Here is a 24,972-nt window from a genome sequence, read left to right as displayed (position 1 = left end):
GTTTGTATGACTTTAAAATGACGAATCGATGGCTTCATATTTACTTATATTGATAGATTCCCTCTAAAAAATGTGCGACTGTTTTATGATCTTTAACAGGGAGTCTTAATAATTTGGTCAACTACTGTACAAACTGCTGTAACCATCATTGATAGCAACTCACTGACTGTAGGCCATTCAGATGTCGCTATCAAACTCGAATCTCATTGATTTTAAGTCTTGATGATATTTCCTGTCTGTTTGTGTGCACAGTCGGGTCTCACTCCTCTTCATGTAGCATCATTTATGGGCCATCTGAACATAGTGAAGAACCTGCTCCAAAGAGGGGCCTCACCCAATGCTTCCAATGTGGTGAGAAGAAACTTTTCTATCCCAAAAAGTTCACTCTAACTTATTCCTCTTTTAAATTACTTTCCAACATGAACAACTAAAAGGTAAGAAAGCTTTAAAAAAAAACATTATTACAGGTGGATCTAAACAATATATGTTTCAAATAAAAATAAAAAAAAAAAACAATGTTTGTACCGTAAATAAAGCTTAAAATAACAAATTATGCTTTTGTGTAGTTGGATCCAAATTGAACTTGTCAGTTGTCAACAATATTTAGTTATTTATTAATACATTGAAAACCTCAGTTGCATACACACAGTTAGGGTGCTCTTATGTGTTTTGACAAACTAGTTGTGTGTATTTCTCTTCATCAGAAAGTGGAGACTCCTCTTCATATGGCCTCCAGAGCAGGACACTGTGAAGTTGCCCAGTTCCTGTTGCAGAACGCAGCACAAGTAGATGCTAAGGCGAAGGTACGAGCTGTTTGTGTGGTTGCATCTCAGTTCCCATCCACTAGGTCTTGGGGAGGTCACTGTTGCTGTTGTTATTTCATGTCCCGCTGCTCAGTGGTAACTTATTTCCTATTTAAAACACAAATTAAAACCTGTGTGTCCCCACTTCTCGGTGCCCAGGATGACCAGACACCCCTACACTGTGCGGCCCGTATGGGCCACAAGGAGCTTGTCAAGCTGCTCCTTGAGCACAAGGCCAACCCCGACTCGGCTACAACTGCAGGTCACACACCCCTACACATCGCCGCACGCGAGGGACACGTCCATACCATTCGAATATTACTGGATGCTGGAGCACAGCAAATAAAGATGACAAAGGTAGAGTAGGCAGCAAGACATATAGAAAATGACTGCATCTGGATTAATGCTCAGTTTTTGCAACAACATTTTAGTGTGAACTGGTCCTCATCTGACAAAACACTTGTAATATTATGTTTACTGACTTTATTTATGTTTTGAACTAACCGGTGCATCAAATCTATCTGTCTGACTTTAAGGTTACTTTAAAAACAATATGTGCTTAATTTAAATTTATTTTTTTCCTCCATGGTGCTTCTGTATGTTGAGTTATATTTCGGTTAGGTATTAGTGTTAGTTCACACAGTGCAGAAGAGAAACCTAAAATATTATGGACTATATTTTCACTTGGATGTACAGTAAATATTCCCCTGTGTTATCCAAAGGCAACGGGACTTGCTTGAAGACAAGAAGACGGGAGAAATTCTTGAAGCCTTTTCACCTCTCTTCCGAAAGGCTTCTTCACTTCTAACTGACTGAAGGGAGATTTCCAGGCTTTCCCCTCTTGTGGGGATTCCCCCTCCAGTCCGTCAGAACTGAAGAAGCCTTTTGGTGAAAAGTCTTCAGGAATTTAAAGCAAACTCAGTTGCCCGTGGATAACATTCAGATTTAATTGTGACCCGGATGAATGAGAATCTTGAGATTTATCTGTGTGTGTGTGTGTGTGTGTGTGTGTGTGTGTGTGTGTGTGTGTGTGTGTGTGTGTGTGTGTGTGTGTGTGTGTGTGTGTGTGTGTTTTTGTGAGCAGAAAGGTTTCACTGCTCTCCATGTGGCCTCTAAATATGGAAAGGTGGATGTGGCAGAGCTCCTCCTGGAGAGAGGAGCCAACCCAAATGCAGCTGGCAAGGTGAGACCGTCTGTGCCTGTGTAACAGGGAAGCAGACTCAGATAATGTTTGCTTTGTCAGCTTTGATAACCATGGTATGTGTTTCATATATACATGTTTCTTTGTGTGTGTGTGTGTGTGTGTGTGTGTTTATATATGTGTGTGGTTAACAGAACGGTCTGACACCCCTTCATGTGGCCGTCCATCACAACAACCTGGATGTTGTTAGACTCCTGGTCAGCAAGGGAGGATCTGCACACAGCACTGCCCGAGTAAGATGCTCACACATATATGTGTGTGTGTGTGTGTGTGTGTGTGTGTGTGTGTGTGTGTGTGTGTGCGCGCACATATACTCACACAAGCAGGCCAACCTATTAGAGCAATCTTTGAACTCACAAGTGCTCTCACAACAGCATTCAAGTTTGAATAATTAATTAAATTAGACATGAACAAGGTAAGAGGATCGATATCCACTCTTGTTTGTGTCTCCTTGTTTGTCTCTGCAGAACGGCTACACTCCCCTGCACATAGCGGCCAAGCAGAACCAGATGGAGGTGGCCAGTTGTCTGCTTCAGAACGGGGCATCGCCCAACTCTGAGTCCCTCCAAGGCATCACGCCCCTGCACCTGGCTTCACAGGAGGGGAGGTCCGACATCGTGGCGCTGCTCATCACCAAACAGGCCAACGTTAATCTAGGAAATAAGGTATCATATTAGAATGGATCAAAATGTTTGAATCCAAGGGAGTGCAATTTGATACGAGTGCCAATCAGAAAGTTTTTGTTCCTGTTGCACGTGAGTGGAGCACAGTAAGGTGCAGTGAGCAGGTGGAAGTAATAAGTAAGTGCTCTAAATTACGTCACCTGATCCACATTAGCACCTGAGTTACACACATTTTTTTTGTGACTACTGATACGTGAGCATGTGTGATTTCACCATTGAACTGAAACTGAAAACTGAGAGCACACAACAATGTTTATTATAAAATAAGAAAAAAAAAACTTAAATGCTCCAAAAATAAGCCCAATAAGGTGTTTTGAGTTGCATTTGCATTTCAAGACAGGCAGAGCATCACTATCCAAGACTAAAGAAAGTACAGCAGGTCAGGATCACAATCAGTTCTTCTATGATGTTCTTCTAAAACATTCAACATGAAAACTCACCCACTACAACACAGTTGTTGATTTCCCAGCTATTTATCTCCTCTATTGACCGTGTTTGTCTCTCCCCGACTTTTTTCTGTTCCCCAAAATGAAGTTCAGGCTGAAAGGTCCTCGTTTTGACACCATGGAGTTGATCCAATGGGAATGACAAATGGGGCATGATATGCTTACAGACCACGGAGCGGTCCAAGCGTGGCAGGAGCGCTGGGAACACTGTTTTTCTGCACAAGTGGGCTACTTTAAAGGAGCTGACGGCCACATGACTATCAGAAACAGTTTTTAGTTGTTATGGGTGCAGTCTATGACCTTTTTGATTACATCTCGTACAGCTTTCCATCTTCCAAAGTACAGATTTGGGGGGGAAAATAAGTTTGGTTATTAGATTATTAAACTGTAGACTATTGAAACAGTATCTAAAATACAGTGTAAAAAGACACCTCGTTAATTTCTCGGTCATTCTTTGTGTGTTTCAGAACGGACTGACCCCTCTGCATCTTGTGGCTCAGGAGGGTCATGTGGGCATCGCTGACACGCTGGTCAAACAGGGGGCCTCCGTTTACGCTGCTTCACGGGTGAGTTACACCACCATCCACTGCTACACAGAATGATAAAGCAGGTATTAAATGCGACGAGTCAAAACATGACACCGATTTAGCTTATTCCACTTTGCTGCTGGAAACTGTTAATTTTTCATGATAGCTGCGGGACAGTCAAATACTTACTGCATATTAAGGATTATGAATATTTAGTACACTGTGTTTTGTAGAAGGTGTTTCATCTTTTAGATCAATGCGTAATTATTTCTTAGCTTGTTATTGCATGCTACCTTTTTTTGGTTGTGTATTCTGTTGTTTGTAAGAGTTTACACATGTTCACGATTAGATGGCATGCATAAAGCTACTGAATAACAGCCAGATGTTTCCTTGTTTCAGATGGGTTATACACCCCTTCATGTGGCCTGTCACTATGGCAACATCAAGATGGTGAAGTTCCTTCTGCAGCAGCAGGCTCACGTGAACAGCAAAACGAGGGTAAAACTCTTTTAACAGTTTTTTATTATGATTATTAATATTATCATCATTGATGGAAACGCTGCTCTTTTGTTTCTTCTTTTGTCTGACTTTTCTTCCTCTTATTTTTTCCCTAGATGGGCTACACCCCTCTGCACCAGGCAGCCCAGCAGGGCCATACCGATATTGTCACCCTGTTGTTGAAACACGGAGCTCAGCCCAACGACATCACTTCGGTGAGCCACTTTTAAGGATACCTTGTTATAAACTTCCGCAAACACTGTAATTTCTGATCATTCAGATAATGTCAGAATGAACGAGGAAAGACCCTTTACAGTCATGATGCATACATCACATGTCATACATTGTTATATGGCACAATTAGAGGGCTCGGTTGGCAGACATACTTTTGTAAAACCAATACCTTTCAATACACTTTTTTTTTTAATCTCTGACCATGTCAACCAGCTCTCCTACACATTCTGAAAGGAAGTTGAGAATATACTTTCCACTGTCATACCCCCTCTATTGCATCACCTGGAGTGAGTCATCAAGAATTTTAACGATACACACACACACACACACACACACAGTATATAATAATAAAAGTAGAATATGATATAGATCCAACCTTTCTGTTTTTGTTCCCATTTGTAATGAGTTTGAAATAAAACATCGTAGAGTTCTTCTGTGCACCCAAATTTTTTTTTAAATTCATGTTAGTGAGCGCTTCACCTTTGTCAGAATAATTCAGGTGTGGCACATCAAGATGCAGGACTGGTCACAACACAAGGCCACTCTAAAATGTGCTGTTTTATCACACAACACAAGTTTGAAGAGAAAATGCAATTGGCACGCTGACTGCAGGTGTTTTGTTTATATTTTAGTGGTGTGTCGATTCTCTGTTGGTGCTCAGGGAAGTGCAATCTAATAAAATGTCCTTTGTTGCAGTCTGTGCATTGCAGTTTTCATGTAAATATCAGTTAAATGTTTTCCTCTATTGAAGTTGCCTCATTAAACTGTTTATGCGCACCATCAAGCATTCATTCATTCTGTGTTTTTGTCTGTTTTAACAAACAAAAACTCTATCACATTATGATATTATCCAGCTAAATAAAATAAAGCGTTCTTTATATTTATTTAAAAATGGCAAAAATCTATGGAAATAGTTTTATTGACATTTATCATCTCTCTGCGTGTAGAACGGGACGTCTCCTCTGGGCATTGCCAAACGGCTGGGTTACATCTCTGTCATTGACGTGCTGAAGCTGGTTACCGAGGAGTCCGTCTCCGCGGTGAGCATCCCAACACATCACACACGGTTCGCACGGTTACACCAGCATGCGAGGACATCGCCTTCACGCGCCATGACTCGGATGTTCAATCAGATACCTGTCTTGTCTTAATCACAGTCAGTTCTCTGTCACCTTCTTGCAAATCAGCATTTTCCATCTTTTCCATCTCCCTCCTTTCTCTGTCGCTTCTGGTTCTTCGCAGATCACCACAGAGAAACATCGGATGAGTTTTCCCGAGACAGTAGATGAGATTCTGGATGTTTCAGAGGATGAAGGTAGGCTGTCTAATTTGATTGTGATAAACCCATCAACTCTGTAGCTTTGATAATTTACTTTCAGCTCACATTTAGTAGAAGAAGACTGTATGGGAAGTACACTGACACATTGAAGTACCACCATGAATTTAAATCCAAATATGTATGACTGTTTTAACACCCTTTTTCCATTTGTTTTGTAGGGGTTGCCCAGCTAACATTAGGTAGGATTGTGTGTGTATCTCTGCCTTGTCCGGTCCGGTGGCTCGTGAACTTGTGCCTTCATTGCAGTTCTCATTTTCTCTGTGTCACTAATTGTCTTTCTAATCAGTTCTCCGCTCGACTTCCGCCCTGTCTGTTCTTCTCTATCTTATCTTTGTTCTCTTGTTTAGAGATTTGTTTAAAAAAAATAATAATTTGGTCTTTTTCTCATCAGCATGACATTCATAACATTTTCCTTTTACCAGCGTTCAATCTGTTCGCGGGCTCATAATTGACAGAACTCCAATATTTATGCGTCTAAAAGACAAACGGCTCCCTTTCAATTCAGCCTCGCTGTTACTCCCCGCCTTTTACAGCCTAATTGATCTATAAGCTGATTAAAACATGCTGCGGCGCAGCTGTGACACTCTGCTGCAAGCAACACCAGCGCGGTGGCTGTTTATGTAGTCTTCTTTCTGTTTTAAAGATCACTGTAATTTTCTTCAACAAATAATTTTGGAACCCTTTTCATATGCAGGCTTCATTTTGCGACATATTTTGTCCATGTTTATACTTAATTCATTTTATTGCTTTTTTTTCTTCTTTAACATTTTTTGGGTTTTCCTAAACAGCTTGTTCGACTGGATGTTAAACTGTCTGTAAACATGTCTGCCCTGTCAAGTGCTTTATATACGTTTGCTGTTGTTGTTATGTATTATTTCATCATTCCTTTTTAATAATTGAGGTATTTTCTCCTACACAGAAACAACCATCACCACATGTGATTTCATCATTAATGGGCATGCTCACAAAAAAAAAAAAAAAAAAAAAAAAAAAAGCTGTCACCAGGTGCCTTGCAGTTTGCTGTCAATGTAGTGTCTTAAACTGTGTTAATATTCACTGTCTTACCGATCCTCTTCTTTGGTTTCCATCGGCTCTGGTTGTTGTCGGTTTGACTCCATCGCTTGGACTAAAATGTTTGAAATTGCTTTGTTGCCATTTTTTCTGTGTCTTCGTGAAGGTGAAGGGATGGGAGGGATGTTGGTGTAACGGTCACTGCTTTACCTTGTGGATTAAATCCAGTGACATAATATAGATTTGAAGTGGAGAGCTCAGTCTCTGTTAATGATACTGTCTTAAATATCTAAACAAGTCAAAATGTATTGAGGAAAAATGAATTCCACTGGCAGATTTATCCTCGATTAAGAGATTTGAGAGTTGAGATCAGCATCATGTTGCGCTGTATTTCCCTGGTCTCATCCTTTACTCTCTTAGTTCCTTATATGTGCTTTTCGCAACATGTTCTTTGTCAGTTGTTTTTTTTTTCAATCTTTGCTCTTTTTCCTCCTCTCTCACCTTTTTTATTTTGCCCACAGGAGACGAGTTGCTCGGCATGGATGGAGCGCGCTATTTGAAGCTTGATGACTTCAAGGACCAGGATGATGACTTCCTCTCCCCAAAGAAGAGCCTCAGAGACTTTGAGGGTGGTATGGGGACCACGTAAGTCATTGTGTTGTGGGTCGTGACTACAGACCAGGTGCTAAATTGAGACTTTTGCACTGGTTTGGATGAAATTTCATGTATAATTAACATACTAATGCAATTGAGCTTGTAAATAGATTACTGACATAGATCTGTTATCTTTGTCCTTTAGTATGATAAGCAGCAGAATGAGATAAAATGATTTTATTAGATTTTAGAGAGTAATATTCAGCCACTGTCTCTTGTCCTCAGTGGTGTATATACACTTGAAAGCCACACTTAAGTAAAAGTATAGATATCTTCCCAGAAAATGACTTTGGTAGAGGTTATAGTCCCCTTTTAGTAAATTAGTTTAAGTCTCTTTACTGTATATTCACTGTAGTTAAGTACCAAAAGTTATTTGTTGATATAAAAACTCAAGCGGTCAGAATTTTTTGAATTATGGAGTTTATTCTTCTAAAACAACTCTAACACTTCGTTAACTGGGGCCACTGTGGCTACAAGTGAAAAACAGGACTAATGTTATTCAGTTTCCATGATATTGTGGCAACTTGCCAGCATCTGTCATACCTGGGCTGGAGTAGAAATAGAAACTAAACTGGGGCTTTGTACATCAAGGTGATTTACCAATGATGTAGCTTGTAAGCTAAGAGCCCTGATACACCAGACCTGCTGGTGTGCAGTCTGTATCTTCAGGCTATCACATTTCTCCTGATTTGATTTTTAGTAATAAAGTAACTAAAGTAAAAGTCCATATTTTATTCAGGAAATGTAGTCCTTATTAAAGTAAAAGTTGACCGGAATATAAAACCTCAAGTAATGTGCCAATGCTCCCAAAAGTATTTATGTACTGCTGCATAGTATTATTAATTTGTTCCATTACACCACTGCTTGTCTTGTGTTGTTCCTCTACCACAGGCCGTATTCTCCTGCTATTCCCAGGATCCCCTGCGTGTCCCCGGAGACCGTTATGCTGGATCAGGTAATGCTTAACTCATGACATTTAAAATGTGGATTACATTTTGTGAGCATGTGATACTTTATCCTCTGGAAGACAGATATTCATCTGAGGATGTGACATCCTTACAAAAGAATTCAGATGTCTTCATTTCTACTGATTTTCTGTGCCCGTTTCTTTCTTTTCTCTTTTGTCTTATCACCCTGCTCCCTCTCTCCTTTTCTCGTGTCTATCTGTCCTCCGTCCTCCCCTCCCACTTTCCTCTACCTTTATCTCTTCGGTCATGCTTATTTTATTGCCTCTCAATTTTTCACCGCCTTTCATTTTTCTCCCTCACTGCCCTCAGCACACCCCCATCCCTCTGCCAAAGGAGTATGATGAAGACTCTCTTATCCCAAGCAGTCCGGCTACGGAGACTTCAGACAATGTCAGCCCCGTAGCCAGCCCCATCCACACTGGGTGAGCTAATCAAATATTTTGCTGCATGTTAATCCTTTTTTTTTTTTTTTTCTTTTGATTTATGTTAAATTATGTTACTCACTGATGCCTCTTGCCAGGCTTAATATGAACAAGGGATTTTAGCAGAATCAGGGAAATTAGCAGCATTATAAATGTATTTTAAAAGTACAGCATACATATAGAGAGAGTTAAGATACAAATAAGAAATACTCTGAATGTCTGCTCACAACTATATTGTGTGTGAAACAGGGATCTCCTCTTAACCTAGAGAGGTAGTTCTGTTTAAATGATAAAGGCCCTGTTCGTATGACTGATGACACACACAGGGCTGCAGAGTTAATGCTGCACTCTGCTCAAGCATCCTTTCTATTTTATGACCGCTGATCATCCTTAATGGTGGCAGCTGTGGCTCAGGTAGTGGAGTGGGCTGTCCGCTAGCTGCAGGGATCGGTGGTTTGAGTCCCTTGGGACGTGTGTGCATGCAAGTGTTTTGTAAACCATTTTGTAAAAACAGCACTTAGTGAAGTGCATTCACCTTTGATGGTTTGACTTATTTGACAGATGACTCCACTCACAACATTATTACAGACATGGGGATGTTTTTTTTAAAATTTAATATAACCCAGGATTTATTCTGTAAACTTTGATCATACATACATGATCCATGTGTTTACAGGGAGAGTCAAAACTTTACACAAGGCTCCCATATTTTTCACTTTTCTGGTGTTTCATTTGAAGTCTTGATACCCATTTTTTTTTACAGTTTTAAATACCAAAAACTATCTTAAAATAATATAACATTTCCCGTCTTAAGCTTCTCTCTGGAGCTCTCTGGCTATTTTGTGTCTGTGGCTTTAAGGTGCATTGATGTCAATGACCATCTCTTCTGATTGGCTGACTCTTTTCTGAGTGACACACACCCAGGTAAATCACAGGTTTTCTTGGGTCACTAGCTCCTCGACAGAATGACTACTTGGTATTTTCTTCCTCATAAATGGTTGGACAGTGGGCCGTGCTGAAAGCACACATATGACGTGAGTTTAAGTTTGTGACATCGCAAACTTACTGAGGTCCAAACAGCACAGCTGAATATGAGCATTTCTCTGTGGACTGAGCATTTGGATACTTTCACAGTATAATGGCACTTCGACTTGCTTTATAAACAAAATAAGACATGGAAGTCTGAATTTATAAATCATGGTACCTTTAAGGTTTATCAAACAAGCTCCATATTGTTGACAAAATGTAATGCTAATTTGTTAAGTCTACCGCATCATGTTTTATGCACAGCACGATGAGTCAGCATTAGAAAAGCATAATATCAAGTGAAGGAGAAAAGATGAACTCATGAGATGAGAGTTGTCACCCTGCCAGACACACACACACACACACACACACACACACACACACACACACACACACACACACACACCTACCTGTATAAAACTGCCTGTCTAATGCAGGATCAAACAGCATGGGACTCCTTTTTTTAATTCTTTTCATGTCTTTCTCGCTGAACTTTGTGGCCACTCCAGATGGCCTGTCCTGGCTTGCCGTATTGAGACAACCAAATGAAAAGGGCGCCCACACAATTAATTATTGTCTTCGTCATGACAACATAAAGCACGAACAGATAGAGACCAGATCAGTTCAAACTGCTGAATAAACCACAAATGGAAAACTCTTTCCTGTTTCATTCAGTGGGAAGACTTCCCCTCACGAAAGCCCATTATCTGTTGTTAAATGTGTTTCTGTCCTCTTTTATTTATTGATAATAGCCCTCTAATAACATGTAGTTCAAAGGTAATTAAGTGACCATATGAACATTAATTCACCATATCCCTGTGTGACTCTCAGCTTCCTGGTGAGTTTCATGGTGGACGCTCGAGGAGGCTCCATGCGAGGCAGCAGACACCACGGCCTGCGAGTGATCATCCCTCCTCGGACCTGTGCTGCACCAACACGCATCACCTGCCGTCTCGTCAAACCCCAGAAACTGACCACACCTCCTCCGCTGGTGGAGGGGGAGGGCCTCGCGAGCCGGATCATCTCCCTGGGGCCGTCCAGTATGCAGTTCCTCGGGTGAGTCAAACTTCAAACTTTGTGTATTTACTGTTTTTGGCCTCGTGTATGAAACAAATCCAGCAAAAGTTATTTGGTGTGCGACATTTGTGCATTTGTGCGTTGTGAATTTAATGTCTCCTGCAACACATATTTATGATTGAAAAGCCAGAACTTTTCGAACATAACTTTTTTTTAACAAAGGTTTGTGGATTTGTGCCAGATAATGTTCATAATGAGAAGTATCGGGAATCAAATTATGGCAAAAGCCAACAATAACAATATTGCAGAAGAGAATTGTTGCAAACCCCAGTTATTTATTTTCCTATTTCAAACAAAGCAATGATGTTGTATGAAGTACAAACCCATAAACCAATTAGAGATGAGATTTTTGATGCAGGTTGTTGCTCCTTTACAGACCAGTGATAGTGGAAATCCCTCACTTCGCCTCATTGGGTCGAGGGGACAGAGAGCTCGTCGTCCTCCGCAGTGAAAATGGCTCCGTCTGGAAGGAGCATCGCAATCGCTACGGCGACGAAGTGCTGGAAACTATTCTCAATGGCATGGATGAAGGTCAGTGTGATAGTAATGGATGTCTCTGTCTGTGAAACCTTGCATGGCTGCAGATAAGTCTAAATCTTGATATATGACCCTGGAGTTACAGGACAGGACATGTTTTGTTTTTTTTAAATGGTAGAGCATCACACAAACTCACTTTCTCTCATATCCACTAAAGGCTGAAAGTCTTAACCAGATATTTATTCTAACCACTACCCTCCTTCTCCTTTTGATCCCTCTGTGTCTCTTTTCCTTTCTTTCACTTCGTCATAGACTTGGAGAGTCATGATGAGCTGGAAAAGAAGAGAATCCGTCGAATCATCTCCACCGACTTCCCCCTCTACTTCGCTGTCGTCTCCCGCATTCAGCAGGAGAGCGACCTCATCGGGCCGGAGGGAGGCCGGCTGACCAGCAAACTGGTGCCCTACGTCGATGCCATCTTCCCCGAGACTGCTGTCACCAAGAGAGTGAGGCTGGGCCTGCAGGTAAGAAGATGGGATGAAATGACGGTAGAGGGAAGGATAAGACGGAAGAAGAAAACAGAACAGTGTTAGATCCCGTGCAGATCCACATCCTTCATGGTTGCCTCCATGTTTATTTTCGTGGTACAACAAACAGAAATTACTGAGAACAGATGTTTGAATGACAAAACATCTGTAACGCAGCAGTCATTGCCAACATGTTAACCTTTGGCCTCAATTTTATGTTTGTGCTGCTTTCAGTCTCTTCGAGATGAGATCTGACAGATTTCTTCCTGAAGTCGATGTTCTGTCTGTTTGACCGACGAACCTGAATATGTCAGAGTTCTGTCATCAGTCATGTAGACTTGATGTGTACATCGATTTATTCTCCTATCATTGTAAATCTTAATGTTTGAAGGAAGTTCATTGTTTGAGTTATAGCATCCAGCACAAGCAGTAAATCTGTTTTTAGATTCAGTATTTTCTGATCCAGCATCAGTATATAGTTTAGAGAAACGTAGCAGGGATTTAATGCTTTTTTTTTTTTATCATGTACATTTTCTGAATGTATTTTTTCCTGCTTTGCATTTTTGTCCTGACGTGATAAATTTGTTTTTGTTTATTCATCGCAGTGAACATTAAATCTGCTTTACTGAAACTGAATTGAAACCAAAAATAACCTTGAATACTGTATATTAATACAATATTTTGTATCTGTCATCATTAATACTAAGAAGCTCATTGACAAAATAGGTTTAGTTTTTAGGCCTTTTAAAGTAATATAGGATGCACATTTTTGGATTTAATACACCGAGAGCTGGGAGACTTACAGCGCCAACAGCTACACCACACCGTATCTAAATCTGCATTTGCATCACTTGTTGTCTGTCCTGGTAAACAGGAGCGTATGGCAAACGTATGGCAAACTGTTACTCATCCAGCTCTCCACAGACACACACATGGGAACTTGGCAAACACTCACGCTGACTCTGATTTCACACGACACCTCCGCTTGACTTTTGTTTTCCATGACAGAAACATTATGATGATGAATTACACTGTGTTTTTTTTAAATTTCGGTTGTTTTGGTTACTCCAGTGCACATTGTTTACATTGTCTGGCACGGCACAGATGTTACGTAAGGAAACTGCATGGTTCTGAGTTTTTTGCTTTGCCTTACGTTGGTCTGTTTTATGTTTTCCTTTTTTTTATCCAGCCATTCATCACTCCTCAGTTCCCTGATTTAAGTTGTGAGCCACACTGATCGAGCTGAGGCACTGATCTGAGTTGGGTCAGGTGTGAAATATGAATTTGTTGCATGTGTGAGTATGTCTGTGAGTTTGATGTTTCAGTCTATCGCACACGTTCTGTTTCCTCTTTGGAACGATTCCCTGCCACTTCTTTTGTTATGCTGTATTTGTGCTTGCGTTTATCTTCCACTTCATTTATGTACTCAGCCTATTTGTCCTTTAAAGTGTGTTTTCAGCATCTTCTTACTAAGCTTTTCCCTCACCACTTCAACCTCAGGCTCAACCAATACCTGATGAAATGCTGACTCGGCAGCTTGGTAACCAGGCGACCTTCAGCCCAGTGGTTACCATTGAACCGCGGCGACGCAAATTTCACCGTCCAATCGGATTGCGCATTCCTTTACCGCCATCTTGGAGAGAGAGTCCCCGTGATGCCGGCGAGGGCGATACTACCAGCCTGCGCCTTCTCTGCAGTGTCATTGGTAGGATTCATTTTTAGACACTAATATCGGTATAAAGTAATAACCTTGTGTATTGTCTTGAGTTTTTGGATGTGTGTATGAAACAGAAATGTGCTGCTGAAGAGTGTGTGGCGGAATCTGTTGCCTGGCTTATCAGGGCATGAATGACAGAGGTTGTCATGTCTCAGGTGGAACTGCACCAGCTCAGTGGGAGGACATCACTGGAACTACCAAGCTGATGTACGCCAACAACTGTGCAAATTTCACCACCAATGTTTCTGCAAGGTGAGCTCCTCAGCTGTAGTCAAGACCAGTCAGCTTCTCCTCCTTGCTGTCTTTCACACATCTGAATATTAATCAAACGTCTCTTTTCTCCACCTAACTTTGTCCAGATTCTGGCTGGCAGATTGTCCTCGCACGGCAGAGGCGGTGACCTTTGCCAACTTGCTGTACCGGGAGCTTATGGCCGTCCCTTACATGGCCAAGTTTGTTATTTTTGCCAAGATGAATGAAGCGCGTGAGGGACGCTTGCGCTGTTACTGCATGACAGATGACAAGATGGACAAAACTCTGGAGCTGCATGAGAACTTCAGCGAAGTGGCTCGCAGTCGAGATATTGAGGTTAGCACTGGGGCAGAAAAAGATGGTTACCAAGGTTACAAAAAAACAAAGGAACGGAGTTAAAATCACGTATTTTTACTTACGTGATTTCTTTTAATCATTTCTTGAGAATTATTTAAGTAGTTTAAATTTGATTGTTGCTACACTGAAATCTTTCCAAAAATTTGTGTTTTAGCAAACTCCCTGTAAACAACTGAAAAAATGACTCTCAAAAACAGGAATATAATTGGTTATATACAGAATAATCAAAAATAAATGAAGTCAGCATGATGTGGAAAAACTGCAAAATTCTTGATACCTAAAGAAAAACACAAACACCTGCTGTCGTCACAAAAGAAATGTATTTATTTTGCAGTGTAAGAGTCAGTATTTCTGCTTTACAGTCTCAAAGAATATGCATACATGTACAGCTTTTTATAATCAACACGGACTTCAGAACATAATTACCATTGGTCAGATATAAGCAGCTCATTGTTTTCCAAACCGTGAATCAATGATTATGAAATAGAAATCTTACAGTAAGCGTCTTAATTCTGCAACCGTAGCATTGTTTCAAATGTACAACCTTCTCCTCTGACCTTTAACCTTCTGCTCAAGTTCAATGCTGAGCCGGGTCAGACTTTAAAATACACACCAAAGGAGACAGTTTGACTCCAAACACAGCAACCCATTACTTAAGTGATTATGAATGAGTTTTTAACAGAAGAATAATGACAACCATAAGTTTATTACTAAGCTTATTACCCCTCACAAGTACCAATGCAGAAAAAAAAGCCACGTCATTTTTTTTTTTCCTTTTTAATAAGTCAATGTATCTTAGCATGTTGTGGCATTTTCCTCAGCTAATGGAGGGCATGCCGCTGCACCTGGAGTGTTCAGGCAACCTGGTGCCCATCCGGAAGGCCACTCAGCAGCCTCGTAGCTTCAGCTTCCAGGCCTTCAGAGATAACAGGCTGCCTGTCTCTGTCAAGGTCGGTCTCCATGGGACTGTTCCTACGCCTGCTTCTCTATCACTTGCTGCGTATTCATACAGTATCATATGTTTATGTTGTTGTTGGGTTCAGTGTGTCAAGGGTCCGCTCACCAGTTAGTCAGTAATCCCCACCCCCCCTGCTGATCACCCAAACAACCTGTTCACATGGTGGTTTTGTGCGTCTGTTTGCTATTCATGATAATAAACCAGAAGTCCGGTAGTTATTCTCACTGTTAGCATGTAAATATTTGACACATTTAAACACGCTCTGCTCTCTCTGCAATCATTCAGCAACACTATACCAAATAAGTACACCTGAAAAAACAACAACCTGAGTGACATAACAGCATAATTTCACACTAACAATAAATCTATTCCTATATATTCATACAGTATGAAGAAAATGTGAATGTCTAACAGTAAATCCTTTCACCTTTGTGGTTTTCAGATCATTATTGTTTCTAAAGAACTTAAAAATTGTATGAATTTAATCTTTTTCTTTTTCTTTATTTATGTTATATTTCACCGTAATTTCAATTTATTTGTTGTGGTTCATTGTCCCTTTGATTATATTATGGATCACTATAAAAACCGGTCCTTCTTTTGGGTCATAGTTGTCGTAATTTCATTTGTTTGTTTTTCTTTGACATCTTTTTTTAGCCCCTCTCTTGCACAGATGACACGTGTATCTGTTTTCATACTGTGCGTATATATGTATGAGCCATTTCCTGTCTGTCCTGTGACCATATTTATGTATTTCCATGTGCTTGTTTATTCTTTTTCTTGAGTACTGTCAGTATCTCTCTGTCCTCGTGTGTCTGTCAGTATGACACACAGTATACTGCTCAGTGGCAGCTAGATGTGTTCTTGTAGCCACGCAACAAACAACTTACCTCTAGCAGTCGACTCTCTTTGGGTAATTGTTTGCATGTCCTGTGACTCCCTCACTTTCTTTGCCTGCCTTCCTATCTTGCGGCCTTGCCTGTCTGTACGTGTCTGTCTCACTGTCTCTCTTTCTCTCTCTCACGGTCACTCTGTAACTGTCTGGTCTGACAGACGTCCAGGTAAAATGTGCAGGTAAATCTCTCCCTCTCGCCTGCCTGTGGACTGCTTCCATCCCTGTTTCCCCCCTGCTTCTCGTCCCATGTTACTGCGCCACATGCTCAAGACATTGTGGAGGGCTCTAATACCCGTCTCGATCTGTTTGTCTTCCTCCTCCTCTACTTTGCTCTGCTCCATCTTCTTCTTTCCTCATGTGCCCGTCTCTTCCACCCTCTCTCTCTTTCTCTTCCTTCCTCTCTTCTTTGCTCCATTTCTCTCTGCTTATCCTTCTCTTTCTTCTTCCTTCTACCTGGTTTCGATCTCCTTTCCTCTACACTGTCTCTCTCCACATTCTTCCTCTCCTCTTTTTCTGTCTGTCTTTCTCCATCTGCTCTCTATGCTAGGTCAGAGATAGCAACAAGGATGCCACAGGCTTTTTGTCTTTTCTGCGGAAGTGCACCAAGTACGAGGACACGCAGCACGTACTGTGTAACCTCAACATCACCATGCCACCTTGTGTCAAGGTAAGGACTTGTTTACAATCCCACTCCCACATGCACATATATACACAAACGTTTTGAAGTTCCCCATGTCTGATGTAACAAATGATCTGGTTATGTGACATTCTCAGAAATAGTAGTCAGTTTTTCAAAAGTTGTTTAACAGGACTTGTTAAAAAAAAAATTTAATTCAAATATTTGTCCCGGCTTAAAAATTTGAATACTATCAATCCATATCTAGTTTAAAATTAATCTAAAGGGATTCTGTTATAAAATAAAAGCCACAATGATACATTTTGACTTTCAAATAAAGCAGTCAGGTGATCATTAAAATGAGTTTCAGTCACATACACAATCAAAATAAAATGTTGCATTGACAGATAGATAGCAAAGCAGTATACGGAACTGCTTTACTCTTTTTATACCCTTCCCTGTAATGGGGTGTCCCTCCAGGAAATCGCAATCTTGCGATTGCAATAATTGACAAAATTCAAGTTTTCCACAAAAAATTGCTTCAACGGGAGCACTGCTGAAAGTATCACGGCATTAAAGTAACCTTTCCAAAGAATACTCTCTTTATTAACAAAGATATTTAGTTTTTGTACATACAGTATGTGTTGAATTAATTGTAAACAGCATGTAAAGCTCATATGTAGCCTTTGTTTGTTATTACAGTCACAGATTATCTGTTTTATAAAGCTGCATCACTTTCATGAAGTTGTTCTAACTCTGAGCCTCATCGTTCTCTAAGATAAAAAAAAACAAAACAACATTAGAACTAAAATATATCAATGCTGTGCACCATGGTCTTTGGCAAATTAAGTGATTACATTTGATTGTTGAACAGGTAGTGCTTTAAAAACATCACATTTGAATTTCCAAAAAACTAGTTTAAAACTTAGCCAATTACATCACCATTTTTGAGGAAAATCTGTTGCAATATCAAGCATTTATGATTGCAACAATCACAAAAAAACCTCAGCGAAATCTTGGAGGGACCGATTGGCGTTGGTCGCCTAAATGTCAACAATTGGACAATTTGTGACTGTTAGACTCTTCTGAGGAATTTGGATGTTTAATTCCCAAGGATTTATGGTACTGTTGGACTGACAGACTGCTTTAAAGGTATGGAGACTCCATATTTCTCAGGTTTCACTTCTATTCTTGCTCTGCATTTTACCTGGATTATTGTTACAACATGTCATTCATTTTGATAACGACCAAAAAAGAGGAGTTCAGCATATTGATACATATTTGATGGGCTCATTTTAGTGTGAATTCAAGTGATCAGTCCTTACAAAGCTCCACATCATGCTAATGTTACATGGACCAAACAACACTTTTTCAGAGTACTGCATCAGATAATCATTTTAAAGTAACTATAATGTAATTTTTCAATTATTTTTTTAGGTTGTTGGGAGTGAGGAGCGCAGACGAACTTTAACCCCTCTTGCCCTGAGAGAGCGCTACAGTGCGCTGAACGAGCCCGGTTTGGGTAAGTCTTTGTAAATGCCTGACCTCCAGCCCTCTCCTGATAGACACGCAGTGGAGACGGGCACTGAATGTTGCACTGCCCCTTTACCTACAACCCTGCTTCTTACTCTGCCCTCTCTACTCTCCCTTATCTGTCTCGTGTGCACGCATGGCACAAAGACTGAGCCTTGGATGCAATGCACTGCTCTACAGTATGCCCCAGAGTTATTTGCAGTGCAGTTAGACGAAATCAGACTGAATGTGCGACCAAAAGACAAGCAGCCGTTCCCAACATGACCCAAAATGGCTCCATGGCACACGGCAAATCAGCCTTTTTGGTCCTGAGTGTCCTGGTAGCTATAAGAACCGATGAATGACTTCTGTGATTGGTTTTGCATGGCGCTGGTGGCTCCACTGCGATTTCCAATGGCATGGCAGCGGATACTGTTAGCATTAGCACTGTAGCTTAGCACTGAGAATGGGCAGGACCTCGCAGTGGAGTTAGACAGAAGAGCCCTTATACTGGCCTGTGGTAAATGAACAGAGTCAAGATGCTGATGGCGGGTGGAGGGGGGGGTGAAGGGCAAGGCCTTTTCTGTCTATCAAGTACACAGCGCTGCTACATTGCACCTCATGGTTACTGAATGCTACTCTGGTTAGTGGGACTATAGCACCTGAATGAACCCCAAATTCTAACCTCCCTGTCCATATGATGTCCTAACTCTGAAGGTTATATAGATAGAAACAATGTTGTGGGTATTGCTTATTTCCTCCAACAGAGCAATGCTTTTTGTCAAGGTAAGTATTGCTATTAACAACTTTAATAGCAACTCAAGCCAGTGTCAAGTCCGAAAAGAAGGAAAATGGAAAAATCTAATAGCAACTGTCTACAGTAGCATGTAACATGCCTGTCAGATAGATTTGAATTGTCCGAAGTTTATATTTTCTACTCACTAAGTTTGAAAATTAACCCACGGTGACACTGGCTTTTAATGCTGTGTTGTGTGTTTCTAAACTGGCTGTTTTGTTTCTCTCTAGCCACAGTGAATGCCATGGAGAGGACTGAGATCAAAATCAACATCATATCTGAGCATCTGGGTTTAAGCTGGGCAGGTTAGTCGCTTCAGATACGTCCGTAACATGACGAGCACTCCTGCCTCTTATGCTGTTGGTCCTTAGTCCCTCCCCAGGTCCAGCAGTCCTTCGAACCACCGCTGATCAGACTTGTTTCCCCAACAACCTGTCACCAGTTAGAGGGATAGTTGGGTATTTTTGAAGTAGTTATCCACAGTAAGTGTATTTCCCAGGGCGTCAAATACTGCCATTTTATCAAAGCTGTTTAAATCTCCTATAGATGCACAAGGTACCTTACGTTTTGACACCAAAACCACGTGGTTAAGGTTCGGAAAAGATTGTGGTTTGGGTTAAAATTAGTATTTAACACTTACATTACTTAAAAGAATGCACGTTGACATCTGCATGTCATGGACTCGAACACCTGTCTTCTGAGTGAATGTCCTGGGTTTGAGCCATCGAACCACCCCCACCCTCCTCCCTACACAGACTTTACCCCTCTTTGCAACTCATTACATTACTGTAGTTCCTCTGACCCAGCTCGTGACATTACATCAGACATAAGGTACCTTGTGCATGTGTTTTAGACACTAAAGGGCACCTTCTCCATATCTCTCCGACACCAACAGCTTTGAGAGAACTGCAATATCTGACAACCTGGGAATAAGTACAGTATATGCACACAGTAGATTGGATCAGCATGTCCACAATTTGGAGAAATGTGTGACAACACAGGCCTGTAAGCTACCGCTGTGGACCAAGTTTGCAACCAAACATAATGCCCCAGTGTACATGATATTTAGAATATTTTGACCCCTCCACCATGTCAACTTCACCTTCTTGGTCCACCTGCCTCGATCGGTTAGTTTGTGTTATTGTGTGACTTTGGTGTTAGTTTGGATCTGAAGTAATGTGGTAAAACACCATCATCTGTGAGTTACCTTCATATTTTGGTTCTTTACATTAGCATCCACTGTATTGGTCTTTTTTTTTCTCTCTCTCTTTTTATGTACTTACCCGGTTTCTTTTCAGAGTTGGCACGGGAGCTTCAGTTTGGTGTGGACGACATCAACAGGATCCGTGTGGAGAATCCAAACTCCCTGCTGGACCAGAGCTCTGCCCTGCTCAACCTGTGGGCCAGCAGAGAGGGCAAAAGGGCCAAGAGTAAGTACAGGACTGTACCCCTTCGAAACGCAGAGTAACAAAAAAAAATGTTGGGAACATCTGTGTCTACAAGGTGTTTCAGCTGCATGTTTTTTGTGCGTCTGACAGAAAAGATGCTACTTTGGTCAGTTAGGCTGTTAGCACAAGCAACTTCCATTAATCTACCATTTCGTTGAGAAACAACATCGTGTAACTGAAGAATTTGCCGAAGAATCATCAAGTTTAAAAAAAAAAAAATTCGGGATCAGATAGTCACCTGAGCATACATGCATACACTCTAATTCAGTGTACTCTAAGTGATGCCAGTTTGCCAAAATGTAGACAGTATATACCACTACGTACTAAAATAGGATTATGAGCTTTCTACACTTGGTCTGAATGGATCCCACAGTGTCCGACTTTGATAAACTCCTAATCCTCTTGGCCATTACAAATGGATACACATAGTCTCAAAGTCCCTACGCTTTATGACAGCCCTCTGCAACAGTCTCTAACTTCCCGTCTTCCCTGACTTTTCCCCTGTACTGCCTCTCTTGTTTGTGTCCTTGTGCCGGTCTCCCTTTCTGTCTCTCTGTCGCCCTCGGTGTGTCTGCTTTTCAGTGGAGAGCCTGTACACCGCTCTGAAGAACATTGATCGTGCAGACATCGTCACCTCTCTGGAGGGTCAGGCTCCACAGCCAGCGCCCGGTTCGTCAGAGGAGGGAGCCTGTCGACTCAGCGACCGTGACTCATCCTTGCTGTCCCCCAGTGTCATTAATGGTAAGACACACAGCAACAACATTAAGCTTTACACACAAAAATGAAAGGTTCAAATCAATATATAGCAATCAACAATAAATCAGGTCTCTACAACTAGACTGCAACACTTTATTACCTTAAAGTCCAGATTGCTTTTCCCCTTCTTATAAGTTACAAATCTATTAGTTTCGAAAGGTTGAAGATATAATACAAAACATTTAAATTGTTGACATTTTTAGGGTAAACACAAGGAAAGGACTAATTAATGAGAACTATCCGAACCTTTTTCAAAACACAGTTGTGGTCGACTTTTGATATGCCAACTTTACATTTTTGTTTATCTTTAAAGAAGTTTCACACAGAACATTTTGACTGTTGTAGAGGTCTTTGCATGTTTTTCCTGGTTTTACCAGAACATCTAATTGCAGAGTGCCGCACACGTTTTACCGGAGCCTGGTAGTAACCATAGATTGTACATAAAAATGGATATAGATTCCGGTTATGAAAAATCAGACCACTGCGGAAGTGCCTTGAATTGCAATACTACTGAGGGCCACTAGGGGTTCACTCCATAGACTCCCATTAGGATTCTCTCATTAAATATATAGTTGATCAACTTTGTCAACAAGTCATCATGCTGTCGTTTGCTAAAGTCATTCCTTCTTATTAGTTTGCTGGCAGGCCATCTGAAAATAATCCCGTCATTAATCAGATATTAGGCTTCTGTAAACCGGTACGTTGGTTCTAAAAATTCCTAGTATGTGTCAATGAGAGCATGAATGGTCTTTGTTTCTGTCTGTTTCTCTGTATTGGCCCTGTGATAGACTGTCCAGGGTGCACCCTGTTTTCACCCAAAGTTAACTGGGATAGGCTCTAGTCTCCCCCTCACCCCCCCCACCCCCCTCCCAGTGACCCTGTTCAGGATAAAGCGGGTATAGATAATGGATGGATGGGTGGATGGATGGATGGAAGCCGGTATGTTTGGGGGGGGTGTCTGTTTGACTGACAGGCCTGTGGCGCAGTCAGGTTTTCCCTGTAGGAGGGCGGGGCGTAGTGAAAATCCAAACTCGAGGCTTTAGAATGGCAGTTCACAAACCAACGTGTGGTGGTCGCAGTTGGTTGCAACTTGGTAGTTACGGGTTCTTCATCTTCTTCTTTTGTAGCTTAATGACAATTGGAAAACAGCTTTTAGGTGCATTACCGCCAACCGTGTGGTTGTAATGCATCACTACCAGGCATCGGTAAAAACAAAGGAAATATTCGCGCAATTGTTTTGTGAATTAATGACTATTCAAAAAAAAAAAAAAAATCATGAACACAACACAAGTTGAAGTAAACATTGAATGAATACTCTGTATAATTATGACAAGACTGATGTTAAACTTGTTTGATTTTTGTCCAATGATGATATGTAACAGTCATAAACAGTAAATTTACAGGAATTTCCTGCACAAGAATTTGAAAGCAAAGTTAATCATAGGCTCTATCACTTTAATATCCAAGTACAGTTTTTGTTGTATTCTTTCAGAAAGATAGTTTCAGAACAAAATAAGGAAAGCTTAATTACACATTACAAAGAGAATTCAAAGTAGTTTCTATGTGATTGTGCGCTTTAGATACTTATTCAACCACGTGCATCGGTCACCACAGCTAATGTAGTCATTACTACTAACAATCTGAGATGAAGTTCTTCAGCACAGCAAGCTGAGCTGTTGTTCTCATTTATTTTCCAACCTCCCTGCTTCCTCTGAGTCTGGGTAACAGCCATTTCACCTTGTCGTCTCTGTTGCCCCACAAGAGATCACGGAAACACGGCTATCGCGCCTAGTGCACAAGCCACGAGTTATTAGACCCCCGTTTTTCAGAAGGGGTAAGTTGAAGGCAACTCGGGCTGCATGGTGGTTTGCTGCTCATGACATGATGATGATGATGATGATGATGATGAATCTCAAATGATGTTTTTGAGGTCTGAGGAATGGTGTCATTCTTCCACCATGAACCAAGTCTTTTGCAGCATGCACTAACACCGCCTCTGTGCATTTCCTCACTGGGGCACAAGTCATTTCTCTTTCAGTTACACTTTTTTCACACCTCATACTTGAGCCCTGAACATGATGGTTCCTTATTCTTCTTACTGAATATGAGAAACGAGGACAACTCTATATACTGACAGGATTATAAATATTGTAAGGCCAAACAAGCCGACACTTATCACATGGGTAATTTCTCATTTGTTTGTTACGGATGTTTGAGATCATTTAGATTACACATGGGTGGATGCGTGTGTGTGTGTGTGTGTGTGTGTGTGTGTGTGTGTGTGTGTTTGTGTGTGTGTGTGTGTGTGTGTTTGTGTGTGTGTGTGTGTGTGTGTGTGTGTGTGTGTGTGTGTGTGTGTGTGTGTGCGTGTGTCTAGGATGGATACACTAGTCCAAAGTGGCACTGGTACACAGATAATAGTGTGCTCTGGGCCTTCATACCTTGTTTCTATTTCTCCCTCTTTCTTTCTTCCTGAGAAAAGGACAAAATTTCTCCCGTCCGATTACCACTTGATTGACAGCAGACGTTGTTGCATAGCGACAATGTCCCAGCAGTCCTGAAATTTTGTCTTCTCCTCGGGACTCTGTCCTGCCTTCTGCCTTTTTCTCTGAACCTGTGACATGTCATATCTGCTGCCCAGCCGCCCTGCTCCTCCTCCTCCTCTTCCTCCTCCTCCTCCTCCTCCTCCCCCTCCTCCCCCCTTCGCCCTGCTCTTCTTCCTCACAGCTCTTGCTGTCCGACCTTTGACCTCATATGACCTCATGTTGACCTCTGGGCCTCCTCTTCTCTTGTCATCTTATTTTCCCGCGCTCCTCCCTCGTTCAGTCGAGTGGGGACCCTCTCCTCCTCTTTAAATCCAGCTCTGTGTGTGTACTACAGTTTGTGCATGGGCATGCTGCATGCTTTGCTGTTACAGTATTGTCGTGTTTGTGTGCGTGTGTGCGTGTTTGTGTGATTCAGACCTGGGTCTCAGTAAATATCAGCTGAATTCGTTCATAGACAGTCAAGGAAATGACTTTATGTAGCTCAGCTTAAAAGGAGTTTGTAAATGCTTGAAACACCTAAGAAGATAAATTCGGCTCAATGTAATAGTTTATACTTTTTAGTCATATACAAATCCTTTTAAAACACCTTTTCTACCCAGGTCTACGATTTTTGTCTGTACAGTGACAGGTGTGTACGAGTGAGGCGTTTCTTGACAGAAATAAAGTTTGCTGTTTGCTGTTTTTTGATTATGACTTCTTTATGTGCATGGCATGCTTTCAATGTATGAACTTTTCTTCACAGTGTAAAATGTTTTCTCTGTTCAATGGGTGTATTTCAGTCTTTGTTTTCAATGCTATATTAACAAACAACTGTTCTTTTTTTTTGTTTTAATTCCTTTCCTGTTACATAAATGGTGTGTGTTTTTTAATGCTACGCTGTAACACATGGTCAGCTGCGTAGCACATAATGTTCAACAGACAATGTTGCAGTGACACAAGCTCTTTCAGTCATGGGCAAAATAATTGATGGTAAAACATACTTTGAAAGTTTGATAAATGCCGGAGGAAAAAGGTAACTGTAATTCTACTCGACAACTACCTTATGTAAAAGTAAACAAAAACTAAAAACAAAAAGATCCGTCTGTGATGTCCATGTCTGATGACAGACTCACTGCTAACATTGTCCGAACGTTATCTGCCAGCAGGGATATTGCTGTGAGATGTGTGTGTGTGTGTGTGTGTGTGTGTGTGTGTGTGTGTGTGTGTGTGTGTGTGTTGTGTTTGTGTAT

At 41.1% G+C, this 24,972-nt stretch overlaps 1 protein-coding gene across 11 annotated transcripts in view; it reads left to right on the top strand.

Annotated features, from left to right (window-relative positions):
• Positions 1-24,972, top strand: part of ank1b (ankyrin 1, erythrocytic b) — an 81,172-nt gene that overhangs the window by 44,499 nt on the left and 11,701 nt on the right. For 7 of the 11 annotated variants that reach the window (XR_011178935.1, XR_011178924.1, XR_011178926.1 and 4 more), the window contains exons 12-39: positions 253-351; positions 705-803; positions 963-1,160; positions 1,888-1,986; positions 2,139-2,237; positions 2,472-2,669; positions 3,601-3,699; positions 4,060-4,158; positions 4,275-4,373; positions 5,340-5,432; positions 5,635-5,707; positions 5,890-5,910; positions 7,264-7,387; positions 8,288-8,351; positions 8,674-8,786; positions 10,644-10,868; positions 11,266-11,420; positions 11,679-11,890; positions 13,394-13,598; positions 13,766-13,862; positions 13,970-14,198; positions 15,041-15,169; positions 16,617-16,736; positions 18,123-18,207; positions 19,224-19,298; positions 20,292-20,423; positions 21,024-21,182; positions 22,960-23,031. Coding sequence is in view for 5 of the 11 variants with exons in the window: in XM_069162853.1 (XP_069018954.1) it covers positions 253-351; positions 705-803; positions 963-1,160; positions 1,888-1,986; positions 2,139-2,237; positions 2,472-2,669; positions 3,601-3,699; positions 4,060-4,158; positions 4,275-4,373; positions 5,340-5,432; positions 5,635-5,707; positions 5,890-5,910; positions 7,264-7,387; positions 8,288-8,351; positions 8,674-8,786; positions 10,644-10,868; positions 11,266-11,420; positions 11,679-11,890; positions 13,394-13,598; positions 13,766-13,862; positions 13,970-14,198; positions 15,041-15,169; positions 16,617-16,736; positions 18,123-18,207; positions 19,224-19,298; positions 20,292-20,423; positions 21,024-21,182; positions 22,960-23,031 (3,472 nt within the window). In the remaining 6 variants the exon portion in view is untranslated. The remainder of the gene's footprint in view (positions 1-252; positions 352-704; positions 804-962; positions 1,161-1,887; positions 1,987-2,138; positions 2,238-2,471; positions 2,670-3,600; positions 3,700-4,059; positions 4,159-4,274; positions 4,374-5,339; positions 5,433-5,634; positions 5,708-5,889; positions 5,911-7,263; positions 7,388-8,287; positions 8,352-8,673; positions 8,787-10,643; positions 10,869-11,265; positions 11,421-11,678; positions 11,891-13,393; positions 13,599-13,765; positions 13,863-13,969; positions 14,199-15,040; positions 15,170-16,616; positions 16,737-18,122; positions 18,208-19,223; positions 19,299-20,291; positions 20,424-21,023; positions 21,183-22,959; positions 23,032-24,972) is intronic. The other 4 variants (XR_011178936.1, XR_011178929.1, XM_069162869.1 and 1 more) reach the window with 2 other exon arrangements.

The sequence above is a fragment of the Embiotoca jacksoni genome, unplaced genomic scaffold (genome assembly GCF_022577435.1).
Source record: "Embiotoca jacksoni isolate LCO1_2020_lvr unplaced genomic scaffold, fEmbJac1.0.p SCAF_10, whole genome shotgun sequence".
In the NCBI taxonomy this organism is placed as follows: Eukaryota; Metazoa; Chordata; class Actinopteri; family Embiotocidae; genus Embiotoca; species Embiotoca jacksoni.
Note: the sequence above shows the minus strand (reverse complement) of the source record. Positions and strands in the feature narration are given on the sequence as shown.